The 13,829-nt window shown below is 37.2% G+C and overlaps 1 protein-coding gene across 8 annotated transcripts in view; it reads left to right on the top strand.

The window, feature by feature from the left end:
- LOC132910405 (nucleolysin TIAR) overlaps positions 1-13,829 on the top strand; it is a 591,493-nt gene that overhangs the window by 374,765 nt on the left and 202,899 nt on the right. Inside the window, exon 1 of one of the 8 annotated variants that reach the window (XM_060966082.1) lies at positions 3,467-5,870. The exons of the other annotated variants lie outside the window; for them this stretch is intronic. Within the exon in view, the coding sequence (XP_060822065.1) occupies positions 5,693-5,870 (178 nt within the window). The 5' untranslated portion in view covers positions 3,467-5,692. Of the gene's footprint in view, positions 1-3,466; positions 5,871-13,829 lie in introns of those variants that run through there. 8 annotated transcript variants of the gene reach the window in all.

The raw sequence follows: 13,829 nt of genomic DNA on the forward strand, positions 1-13,829 counted from the left end.
TGTTCCTTTTTTTCTTTTTATCGTGTACCTATATCGTTAAAAAGTTGCCCGTTTCAATTTTATGCCAGTCATTCTTAAAACATTAAAAGTGTTTTTGTTTGTTGAAACGATAGCGAAATTGCAACACAAAAATTTGGATATCGTAGCAAGGTTAAGACGGGTAAGCTTTTTTGCATCCCAGATCTATCGATTCGCCATGTCATATACGTGCAATCAATGCCTCCACTTTTATGAGACATCGTCTTTTGTAATCGATACTATTATAAGAGTATAAATAATTTCATTGTCGTAATTTAATTGTCTTACATCTTCGTCCCACCTGCTCCCTGAAGTGAAACTAATAGAGGTAGAAATATGCCATTGTATAGGATGAAAGATCCGCAGCGATGAAATTTATTTATGTATTAAAAACAGAATTGATCTTTTTCTTTTTTGTGGTAGCATTAACGTCAGAAAGCAATATAATACTTTATGAGCTTTAGGCTTGATTATAAACAAAGATATCTATAAGAATTATTACTCCATAAAATATTATTTAATGTACTGCTAGAATTTCCGATATATGATTATTTTTAATACCAAATTTATTTTTATTGTTTACTTTACTTATTTTATGATTATACTCTCTTCAAACTCACGAAATTATTTCATAGCAGAATAACAGCGATCGAATATGTCTCCAAGAACTTAGCAGGATTAATTAATAATTTTTTTAATTTTTAAAAACAGTTTCAAGTGCAAAAATACATCACATAGTAAAACCAATTTTTACATTAAGCAAGTAGAATCATTTCGCATTTTAGAGAAATGTTTAATAATGAATATTTATTTAACGAAGCACATTGGGAAGCGCTGGCGTATAGGTGTTTCATCCAGTTTGACGTTTGTCGGTGTACGCCTTTGTATACACGGCGCACATTACCGACCACTGTTGCATGCTTTATAATGACACGAGAATGTGTTTGTACGTGCTTCTTTCTTAAGCTAGGTGGTCGAATGCTTTTCAGTAGAACTCCAGCCGCTTTAGCAATGCCTACGATATTCGGACAATTTTTGCGTCGTTATGTTCGTTTTCACGTCGCGTGTACTATACCTTCTCATCTAACATGGTGTAGTCTTCACGGTTCGTGTTGATAGGTAATCGATTGATTTCAGTGATAATATTACACGCCCTGCCGCGTCTCTCCTTAACGAACCAATACTGCACGTGTACCCCTTTATTGGTGTCGATAATTGATTATTTTAAGACTCTTTGCCAATTATGTTCCAAAAATAATGATAGAATTGGTGAAAATCGTGAAACAATATGTTTTTCGCGTCGAGTGTGTCGATCGTATAATTTCAGTGAGTTCTGTGCCTATTTCAGTTTGTTAACTTTCGCAACGTGTCGCAACGTTGTATAGATTACACGTAACTAAGTAACGTGAATACGTTATTGTGACTCAGTCTATGATAGTGTAGTATAACGTTTCGTTGTGGATATCTGTATATTTTTGCGAACTTATGCGCTCGTCACTTTGGAAAATCTGTGAAATGTTCGCGTATAATAACGCTGTGTTAATAGGTTAATTACCGTGCTATAGGGCAATCGACAAGAAATCATTGCGCAGCAACGAGGTTTCGAAAGCAAACACGCTCTCGCGATTAATAGACAGACCTACGTTCCAGTCAACAAATCACTAGAATATCTATCGTAATTACACTGTACAGGATACAAATTGACCAGTCCGCAGTTATAGGTCGATTTTATTTGCTGTAGATGTAAAATACGCGGTGCCTTTCCCATTTCTGTTAGCGTTCCGTGCCGGAATATTAATCTTCGTTTGTCGGTTGGTTTTTATGTCGTTGCAATTTGACGTGAAAAGCATTGTAGTTTTCTTCGTGAATTTCTTTCACCCCGCTCTCTTACGCTACGTTTACCGCTCTTTCGGAACCGATGGATCGAACTTTTTAATAGAATCTTTGTATTCGTGTATCACAAATTCCCTGGTTGAAAAACGTATGTGTTTGCTATTCAAACGTATTGCGACGTATTAATACGTGAATGAACAACATCGGGAATTTGAATTCTTTAAAAGGAATGATGGACGACGGCTGAAATAAAAATGTGTATGTTTATAATAAAATGCTAGTGGAAATGAATTCACAGAATATGAGATACAGAGTATGAAAAAACTAAGAACATAAAGTACACAAAGGAATTAAATATTCACTATTATAAAAAATGGTGTATTCGGATAAAAGAAAGATTCATAAGAAATTCATGTTATCTATACAAATGTTTAGAAAAAGTAGAAGTATCTATACACGTTATTGTTCATTTATACGGACAGTAAAAATATGCGCTAGATTATAAAAAATGTGTAAGAAAAACATAAGTTCATTTTTGTCGATTTCTTTATTTATATATTACCTGATGCCTAAGAAAGTTAGAATAGAGACAACTCGTTAGATTCAAAGATATAAATAGATAATAAATTTATGAAATTTTCTAAAAAATCACGGCTATATTTAATATTTTAATAATTGATACTTTCGAGATGGCGAATAGAATTGAAACATAAATATTTAATCAATCAAATGTGGTATTGATCATTGATTAAAATTTGCAATCATGTTTTTCCCTACGGTCTTCAAATACAATGTAATTCTGTTGAAGGTGTTACAGATTTTGACAAATATATTTCATAGTTACCAATAGTTATTGGTCATACTGACACAACGATAAATACGTAAATGAAAGGATATTTTAATAATTGTTGTATAGTTCAATTCTGTCACAATTATAAAAAAGGACGAACTATCTATGATAACATATTTTTGAATAAACTATCAATGCACAAATTGGCCCTGAAGTTTAACAATATGTACGCAAAAATGTCATCTTACTTGTTGCATTTTTGATGACGCATTCAATTTGATACGTACTGTATCGTAGTCCTTTCATGGTTCACACCATTCACGGCTCAAAATGGCATGTAATCGATTCCGGCGATAATTATACGCGTCAATAGTTGGAGCATGACCATGTGACGTTCATTGTTTCTCAGCATGATGATTTCTGCCGGTAATGATCAATAATATAGAGAAGGATATGGAACGCGTCGGAAATAGGGCGTATAGAGAGAAACAGTGTGAAATGCTAGCGGACATGAAACTGCCAATTACTGAAAACGCGATCAAGACTGATGGCATACAAGTAAAAATTACTGCGGAATTCGTTTTGCACCGGAGAACGTATTTCTCCTGGTAATTTTGAATTACATCGTTCTGAAACATTCATTGCTGAGAAATGTTCACTTCCCGTCATATTAAAGATACAAGTCATTCAAATTATAATACTTTCTTCGTAATAAATCACATCAATTTTGAATTGAACAAATGATAATAACAAATATGAAATTCACACAAGAAACATATATTAACTTCGATTCATTTCTTAAAATTCGTTCGGAGGAACTTCAATATCAATTCAGTTAAATAAAGCTATTACTTTCTCTCAAGTACTTTCTCTCAAAAAGAAGTAAACATTTACATAGGGCATTTGTTTCTTCTCTTTTCAATATCTTAAAAGATAATTGTATTCGAACGTAACTGACTCGAGTATGGTTACTAAATTTATTACGACGCGCTTAACATCATTCACATAATATTCAAAACGTCAAGATATTGTAATGAAGTTAGCAAACCTAACTGAGAACTAAAAATACTTGCTGTCAGTCTTATCGCCGATAAACTAAAAAAAAAAAAAAAAAAAAAATTCTTGCATGACTTGTAAACTATAAAAGAAGCTCACAAAAAGAAATAGAAGCATGACAATTTCATAAAAACTTTTCGCGTACGGCGATCGTACGAGAACGTTACGATATAAGAAGGAGAGCGCGGTGCGTTCTCGAGACTTTTAAGTTCATTTCCTCAAACTACGAAAACCGTTTAAAGTACGAAAACCCTAAAGCTATCGAAGCGTAAAGCAACGACGGCGTAATCAAATGGAGACCACGTAAGCGGTCAGCGATCGTTTTTATCTATCCGAGTTTGCGGCATGCAATCAGTGAGGCGCCCGTTGACTCGTGACGCTTCCGGTCCAGGCTTCCGGTCCGTGGAACCGCACCGTTTCCGTTCGGCTGCCCAGCCCACCGATCTGACCGGTCGTCGTCGTATATCGTGGATCCGTGTCCGAGAAGCACTATCGAAATCAGTGCCAGCGTCTCGTCAACGTGAAACACAGGCGTCATACCAGTTCGATCCCCGGGGATAATCGAGTCGAGTGATTTTCGTTGTTGTTGCAGAGCAACGGCGTGGCGCCTCGTCTGCGTCCGTTCTGTGTCGATCGAGGATCGAACATCTAATGTACGTGCCAGAAACGAGGTTACGCGCGATTTTCGAGCCAATCTACGGGCACCAGACGATCTGGCTGCTTGGAAATTGATCGCCCGAATCGTATGCGATACTCTACGATGTTCAATTAGTTGCAACGTGGAAAATACATGCATGACGCGTGTTATAGGCGATAATTGTGTGCGCAGTGATTTCGTTCTTTTTTCCTTCTAAATTTCATTGTTCTTTGATGAATTCGTTTGAGATGGATGAAATAGTTATTGGAGAAAGGATGCGTCTACACCGGAAACTACTTACAAAACGATCGTGATCGTTTAACAAGCCTCCTTTAAGTTATTTATCGCTGAAAGTTCTTCGCGAAAGTGTTGAAAGTTACGACTGATGATGGAAATGCATCGTTTTATAGTGCTTTCGATTTTTATGTCTCTCTGTCGCGAAAGTTTCGATTAACGAGTGCTTCTATTCTCTGAATGAATTGTATACCAATCTCAATCGAACTGTAAGGGATATCGGCGTTGCTGTGAAAGACGAAATGCAGGGTATTATCGGTGTTATCGAAGATGGTTTAATAGCATCCATTATCTTTATATCTTCGTCGCTTTTTCCAGAGAATATCAAATATTATTGAAAATTATTCGTAAAATTTATTATCGTGAAATTTATGACCATACCTCTGTAATGATATTTTACAATGAATAATTTCCATTAAAGAACATATATAGAATAAATATTAACAAGTATAAAGAATGTACATGATTATTACTAATTTCTTATCTCGTATTCAGTTCAAAATTACCAATTATTATTCTTGGAATATTTAGTTGAATCAGGCAACGATACACGAATACAAAGAAAAATTTGAAAATCGAATAAGAGAAGCTTATAAAGCTATGAAATACTATAACAGAGTATCAGGTAGTACATTACCGTGCTAGATAGTAATTCGAATCGATTTTCAAGCAACAAAAGCCATTCACGATTTCAATAATCGTAACATTACAAACAGGCGATTATTCCGAGAATCTCGCGCTTGATATTCCACATTCGTTGTATGACGACGTTGGAAGAGCGTTCTGAACGGTGAGCCGAACGGTAAACAGCGTTATGCACGTTTCTCGGGCGTTAGCTGAACATGGGGAAGCGATGAGCCGGTTATATTGCTGAATATACACCTAAAGTTTGGATCGCGATGGCTGACCGGTGTTCTAATCTGGCCGGAGGTCAAACTGGATAATCAGCGTCGATCATCGTCGAGCGAGAAAAGTAGTAATCGCTGAACTAAGCAAACCGGCGCCGATCCCCCGTGTATACAGGTGTATGTGTGTGTTTGTGTTGCGCTACGTTGGACGCGAAAATGGCGGTGGTACCGGGTAAGAATAAATTGAAAATGGGCAGTGCGGGCCGATACTACAGCGCCTATCTCATCTACGACGTGGCGAACTCGTGCCTGGCCGCGTTGCACGCCAAGATGCCTCCTCCGGTTGTCGTCACGCGAACCAACCCTCCGTCTCCTATGCACGTCCAGAACCCCCGTAAGTTTTCTTCGCTTTCTGTTTTCTATTTTCCATGGCAGCTGCTCCGCCAACGAGGAGAGTGTGTTACGTCGAAAACCAACCCAGTCGCTAGCTACGTTTCAACCGTCAGAATTTTACCATTGTGTCGTAATTATCAAGGAAATAGCAGCAGGAAGGAAACGATAGGCAGGTTATTCCGAGATAAAGAACGGGTTTCGTTTCGTGTTATGACCGCTTTGTCTGAAGTTTATGCAGCAATTTTGTATTTGATAGAGAAAAGTTGGATATAAGATGTAGGAAGATGAACCCATAAGCTTTCGAAGTAACACCTATAACATTAAAGATTCAATATTCAAATGCGCTTAGTGTTCGTAAATGATGTAGCATATTATAGTAATAACTAGAGTGGTAATACTTTTTAACGCTATAACCATAGTTTATATCAGTAACGTAGTAGTTTCCTGTAGAAGAGAACTATTACATACGAAATGATAAGTACAATGATAGTCCGAGATAGAAAATGAGGAATGTTAATATAGATCAATTTAACATTGTAACACAAGGTTACTGATTGTAGTATTCCCTTTTAGATTGATGTTTTGTGGTTTTTAAATGTTGTTATCAGGTTCTGTACGTTTCATTTTCATAGTATCAAATTTTGTTCATATAAAGGCACTACTCTAAATTACACGAAACTTAATATATCTACTTGGCTGTAATTAATTGGTATGTAAATGTTAGAATAACGTGTTAGAACAATACGCTGCTTTTCGCAGCGTTGTGCAAATATTTGACCAAAATTTCTCGAACGTATCTCGATAGAAAGCTTCGTAATACCAATTATCCTCATCCTTCCGAAGAAATTAATCTCATCTTCCCTTTAACGATACCGTTGACGTTAAACCGGCTAACCGTCGATTCTGAGCAAACGCGATAATATCAGCCACGCTAACTCTCTTCCAATCCCCTCAGAGTTGGGCTTTTCTTCTTCGATTCTTTCGTACGCCTACTTGCTCTCGATGGGCATCTCTCTTTTGTTCGGTGGCAAGTGGCGCGCGAGGCAAAGAGGTAAGAAGGCATAGGTGCCGGCGCAGGAAAGGGTGGAAACACCCTACGAGACGGGATAGCGTGTCTGTTTTGATTTATAAGAATTCGCCACGAACCTCTAACCTACCTTCCTAAGTCTGGCCTCACTCCTGCCTCTTCTAGATCGAGCTAGATCAACTCCCCCACCACCCGTTGCACCTATCTCGCGCGTGAATAATAGGCAGGTACCCAACTACCCGTCTTTCCGTTAACCTCGCCTCGTCCTTCACGTCTCCTTCTTCTTTTTCTTTATCCTCCCTCTTTGCCACTGTCTCCCGTGACGGTGCACCGATCATTCTTCTCCGCGGACAACGGACGAGTTTCGCTTCGTTGTCGGTCAACTAAACTATCTATCAACGAACGTTTCGATCGTACAACCTTCGATATAGAGTATGGTGGAATCTTTGGATAATATCGTGATGGTCGTGTATTATGTACGTTGTTGTCCAGTTTCGGAGTGTGTTTTAAAGCGAAGCTGTTATGAGTCTCGCTCAACCGATCAAGGACCAACGTTGCGTCGAGGTAATTGTGATTTATTTTTTCAGTCAGTTGAAAACTATTGCATTTGTACTTGTTTTCTTTCTTTTGTTACTTCTTCTCTTATTTAGATAAAAAGAGCAAATATGCAATGTGATACAAGTTAATGGATGCAGAGTTTTGGGGAATTGTAATATACATATATATCTCCAAATAGATATATGTAGAAGAGAGTTTTTATATTGGAATTATACAGAGATAATTCAAGATTCTTTGTTGGTATAATAATATCAAATATTTAACTCCACTTGCAGATGTTGAATGGGGCTAAATTTTCATGCATAAATGAAACTTAGCGGAGAATTAAACACGCTTGTGTCATCTTCCAATAACAATGCATCTCATTTATATCCTATCAATGATTCAATTTAGCTCTTTATAAGCTCTTTGTATAATTCTTCAACCTTTCTCTTCATCTATATATGGCTATTAATTTCTTGTTACGAAATAATCAGTTTGATTGGTCGAGTATTAAGCAACGAATTGCTAATCATTTAATTGAATCTTTATTACTCTCGAGTTTTCTATTCTCAATAAGTAAAAGCGTATGAAATTAAATTCTCAGAAAGTAAAGTCCTCGTTAATTTTATCAGTAGATCAATAAAATTTCTATTATGATTTTTATTTTTCTTATAAGTATGTTACATCTACTTGCGTTTCTCAGAAATATATTATTTTTTGCGTGAATATTTAATATAGAAATTCAAGGAGGTACTTGAATACTTATTATAAAAAATTTTCATGGATACATTACATACACTATGCAAAACTTTTCGAAATTTATTTAATACTGCAGTAGTCATGACTTGGTAAAGTTTGAAAAAAATCCGGACACGTGCAATCGTGCATTTGACAGATAGACTTTACAAGGTGCCTGTTTAAAAAATGTACGTTTTCTATATACTTTACATAGGTATACGTTTATATCCATAAATTTCGAAACTGCTTCAAGTTTCATTCTTCGGAATAATGAGGTTACAAGAGACATAAAAATTGTACAAAGAATTCTGAATACACTTTCTCACGCGTCGTTTCGTCGCTTCCTACGAAGGAACAACACCACGATCGACATTCTAACAAAATTTCAGGAAAACCGTTCGAATTTGAAAAGGAACAGAAAATAAATTTGTCGAAGCAGTGAAACCTTCCTTTCCCCGTTTTCCCTTGTTCTTCGTTCCTGCATCTCGTGAGCGCGCACCGATCGTTCTTCTCGTGGACGACGGTCTATGTACTTCGATCTCGTCATTGGTCAACGGAACGATCTATCAACGTTTGTGCCAGAACAAGAACCGTTACAAAACATTAGCGAGTCACGGAAGATTTTGCATTGACGTCTCGCAAGAGTGTACATATATCGGGACGTGTCATCAATCTTTTTACTTTAATGCACGCCAGTTAGACTCCCTGTGCCGTAGTCGAGACGAGTCGCGCAATGCTCCAGAGATGATGTTCGTCCATTTTCAGATGTCACACCTTAGCATTTCTAAACGTTACCGTTTGTCTGTCGTAATTAAACAGTTTTACGTAATGAGCTTAGCTCACAAGCCTTACATCTTTGATTTTAATATAATGCACGTTAGTAACTGACATATTATTTTCGTTTTGCAGAAAAAGATTAAATCGTCTATTCTTTAGCATCGTAGACGTAGGGAATTGAACAAAAAGGGAAATATTCTAATTTAATTTCTGTATACATTTTCCACGTTACAAGGTACTAGAATAGCTGTGTGCTAATTTTTCAAAATCGTTTGAAAATCCAACTCGCATCTCTTCTCTTTACAAAGCGAAATAATGTAATAATATATCGATTTTATTTTCACCTCGCAAAAGCGAGAAAATGGTATTGAACGCTCTTCGAAATATAGAGGGTAGTGCAAGAAACGTGTTACAAGTATATTTTAATGTTTCTTGTTAACGTTATGAACGTGTGTACGGAGACAACATCGTGCTACGGCGTAGAAAAGTCGTTGAAAAAAAATGCTTACGGTGATCTAGACGAAGAACAAATACCGTTATTGGTCGGTGACAGGAAATGAAATGTCTACAAACTTTTTCGATATACGCTTGTCGACCTACTTATTTTCTGAATAAAAGCTTTTATAGTTGCACACCGTACTAGCATAATACAGCTGTCGGTTTTAATCTATACAATTACCGACGTTTCTAAAAAAAAACTTTTCGTCTTCATACGCGCCTTACGCTTTCCAATAATGCACCTTTGAACGGTTTCAATTTATCGAGCTACACAGAAACGCACACGATGAAAAAATTTGTATTCAGGTTCGTATTTTCATGCCTAAAAATTAAAAGTGATCTTCCGTTGCGCTAAATGGTATAGACGTTTCCAATTAGTTTTTAAATCGCACAGTTTCAAGAGATTATTTTATGCTTTATTAATACCATATATTCACGAGAATAAGAATGCATTAAGAACCCTTGAAACGTAAAAGCGTTACGTTAAATTTCACCCGAGATACTTGGTCCATTTTATACCATACTATACATGTACGTGAATTCGTGGAGGATTAATTTGACTTTTCAGCGTAACATGGTAAATTGTTTCATTCGTTGGTTTTGAGAACGATTACCTCTGAAAAATTTCAATCTACTGTCTGAAACATGTTAAAACTTTTCCGTCTCTGTTACTTTCATCTCAAAATTTATTTAAACGATATGATGTAGCACACGTTTGGAGCGTTTCGCATTGGTGTTATTTCACTGTTATCGACTTTATTACTCATCCGAGAAACCCTTTTTATATTGTGTGCTAATATAAGTTTTTACCCTGAAGACAAATTTTATTGCCTTTTAGACTTATAGGTTTTTGTCGCTGGACATTGCCAAATAAGAACTATGTTTAACAAAGAGATAGAAATGATACAGCAACAATAGTATTGTGTCATAATCGTACAAAATCTTATATATTTCTTCTTCTTAAAGAACAGATAGTTTTCTAAAGAAACTTTCATATGGCGGATAATTGTGGCAAAGTGATAAAAAGGAAGCACGTTACTTCCTCTGTTCCTCAGACACGGATATATCGTTTTGACAAAAAGGGAAAGGTTGTATCACGGAATTCGGTAATGAAGCTAAAAAGCTTTGAACACTCGAAGCGAACACTGGCAAGCTGTAAAGCGAATAATGTGTTCTCGTTATTCGCGTACAGTGTTTCACTATTAACTGGTAAAAAATTTTAATCCTTCGGTTAAGCCGTGATTGAAAGTTCAATCAGAGACGAAAATTGCACTTTGAGTAGGTAGGTGAAAATTCTACAGGTCTTACCGGCTCATAAACAGAAAACGATTCCTCGAGTCTGAGACGAGTGTTGGCAGCAACGCATATAACCAGCTTTCGTGCACGTTCAAATTTAGATAAAAATCAGCAGCTTTATGGCCGGTAGATTTTTTCGTCGATCTGGCTGGCGTAAATGCGAGGGTAGTTACGAAACACCCGCCGTGCCCGGTGAAAATAACGAATTAATAATGAAAATACTTTCGTTTGAAAAGGGCGTGTGTGAAGATCTTAATTTAAATGAACAGTAAATTTCCGATTGCGCGGAAGCCCGATATTACGTACAATCCGGCCACTGTCGCCAGCCGGTTCGTATCGGTAGCTCGAATTATTACCTTTATCTTAATTAAAACGGAAAGAGGTCCGTGAGCCGTGCAGGTCGCTCGTAAAGCGTCTTACTTTGATTGCAGAAACAATACCTTGCTAACCTTGTGGTCAACGATCTATCTATCGCTTTCGTACCTAGCAATTCTCATCTTTTCTCTTATTCAGATATTCCCATGTACCCTAATGATTCTATTGAGTTGTCAAATTATTTAAACACTCTCATATTTGTATCATATTCAAGACAAAATTTGTATATTAACGCTTCATGTTTAGATTTTAATGTATGGCAATGAAAATGGTTCGAGTTCACGTAGGACTAGGTTTGGGTTAGTTTCCATATTCTATCTAACCATTCGTTTTCTTTTTTTTTTTTTTGCTGTTCGTAAGAGATTCTTAATAAGAATTTCAAAATTTGTGAAATCAAAATTACGATTAACTGTTAACGTTTATTAGGAGAAAACCATAGTGTCAGATGACTAATTTTAATGAATATGTAGCACTGGTCAACAACTTCCAGCCTCTATATGGAAGTAACTTGGAAAGAGAAACTACATACAAGAGCTTCTGTCCAAACACTGGGGCTCTCTGTTTATTGCCATTGACAATTTTTGAGTTTTGATCGTAGCAATTATATTTGAAATATTTCTAAAATCAAATACTATTAACTCGAATATATGACGATGAATAATTGCCTCTATCTCGAAAACTCGACAAAACATAGAAACCAAAAGTTCAGTACACATAATCGTTGTGTAAATGTAAGGTTTCTATAGTATCAAATATTTCACGCGATCGTTTTCTGCGGATTTCGATTTTCGTTATAAATCGGCAGCATCGTTCAATTTTCTTCGACGCAAATGAAAAACATGGAAATGCAAAGTATTCATTATTGAAGTTTCAATATCAACCGGTAAAGTGTTGCACTTTGTTCCAGCCGGTCTCTCGATTTAATCGTGCTCCCGACTGTACATTTTAAAATAACAATCCTATTCCGGGCCACGAAAATTTTATACTCATACTCTCAGATATTTGTGGGGTCAGGTCAGTATTACTCCCTCGGGCGCACCGTGGCGGTCCCCTTCTACGTAAAATGGTTGCGCGCAAACCGTTCGCGAGAAATATAACACTCACTTCCAAAAAAAATCGGTTTACTACTCTGACGATAAGATAAAATTGGACGTCGCATACATCGCGCATAATGTGTCTCTTTCGTTATTGCGCCTTAAACGCAACACGTAGACGACGCTTGGTAAATTTTCAGAATGCTGCGAAGCGTACATCTACCAAGTTGCACAAGAAATTAACAAAAATGATCTGAAAAAGTTTCCATGAGTCTTTAAATATTTTCGCGAACAATTGCGCGTACATAACAGATATAAGATTGTAGGATTACTTCTTTCTTAAAAAATTCTCTACTTAAATAAAAACCATTAGAGAAAACAATATCGAAAGAAAAGCGCAATGAAAATGTTATTGGTATTCTCTAAAATAATGCAAAGTCAGGTTCGTATTTCTAAGATGGACCGTGTGACAGATCTCGTAGGACGTAGCAGAATCGATGATTCGATCTGGATCGATTCGTACAGTAGATTTCTCGAACTGGTATCGAAATTTCATGATGTAACGACATCTCGGAAGGTAACAGCGTTTGGAAAGCATCGAGCTGAAATGTATTGGCGGCGTGGATGCATATATCGAATGTATGGATGGAGAAGCTTCTGGTCGGTTTGTATCGTAGGGTCCCAGTCAAACGTTGGCCGCTTATAAGCTTTCTCCTTGGCATGTGAAAAAGAAGGTGCGCGATAGAGGCAGGTAGAGGTATCCACGGACGCAACAGTAACGAGAAGCCGATGCTCGTTTTTCAAGGAACGAGTTTCAGTTTGACGTAATGGCGGATCGCAGCAGCAATTTTATGAGATGTGAAATTAACCCTCTAACAGACTGACTCGGACCAGGTCAAGCCGAAATCAGTTTGCGAGACGAAGATTCGAAAAACCGATCGTGTATCGGGTCAGAAAATCAATATCATTGCGAGTTCTATCTAGCGAAAGCAAAGGGAACGTTTCAGCATGCCAAATGGAATGTTACGTCCGCGTATTGATTGACGCTGGCAAAATAGGGGTTGTACGAGAGATTCGACTCGTACAGTTATTAGAGTCCTACGAACTATTCGATTACAGGAATTTCATAGTTCGCTGCTCGCACCACCACCGTTTTATGTAACTATTATTATACCTGTTAATTCGACTGTTCCGTGGCTGTTTGCGCGGAAGCGTTTGCCGTTGCTTATGCGGGACGACCGTTCCGCCAGTGATGTCGTGCGTTAAACGCCTGTAAATTAAATAAGCCCGCTCGAGAAATAGGCTTCCGACGAAATCTCTCGAGGAAGTGTGATTAACTGGATTTTTTCGAGCAAGCGGTATTAACGTCGCGTTGAGTAGCATTGCGCGTGTTAAGAAGGGTTATAATTAGATGTGCTTTGAATTACACACTTCATCTCGTTGTTTTCTCCGTGATCTTTGTCAATAAAATGGAGTTGTTTTTCCGTCGAATGTCGACGTGACGGTGTTTGCCATTAATTTTGTCAAAAGAGAACGTTACAAAGGAGAATGAAGTTTGGAGTTGGATCGCGTAATCGAACGCCTGACTGATAAGTCATTAATGTTAGGGCCGGGATACTTGGAATAAGTTTCAGTTTATTTCGCCGGCGAATAAATTTAATTTCCTCGAGTTTAA

Source organism: Bombus pascuorum, chromosome 9, assembly GCF_905332965.1.
Source record: "Bombus pascuorum chromosome 9, iyBomPasc1.1, whole genome shotgun sequence".
In the NCBI taxonomy this organism is placed as follows: Eukaryota; Metazoa; Arthropoda; class Insecta; order Hymenoptera; family Apidae; genus Bombus; species Bombus pascuorum.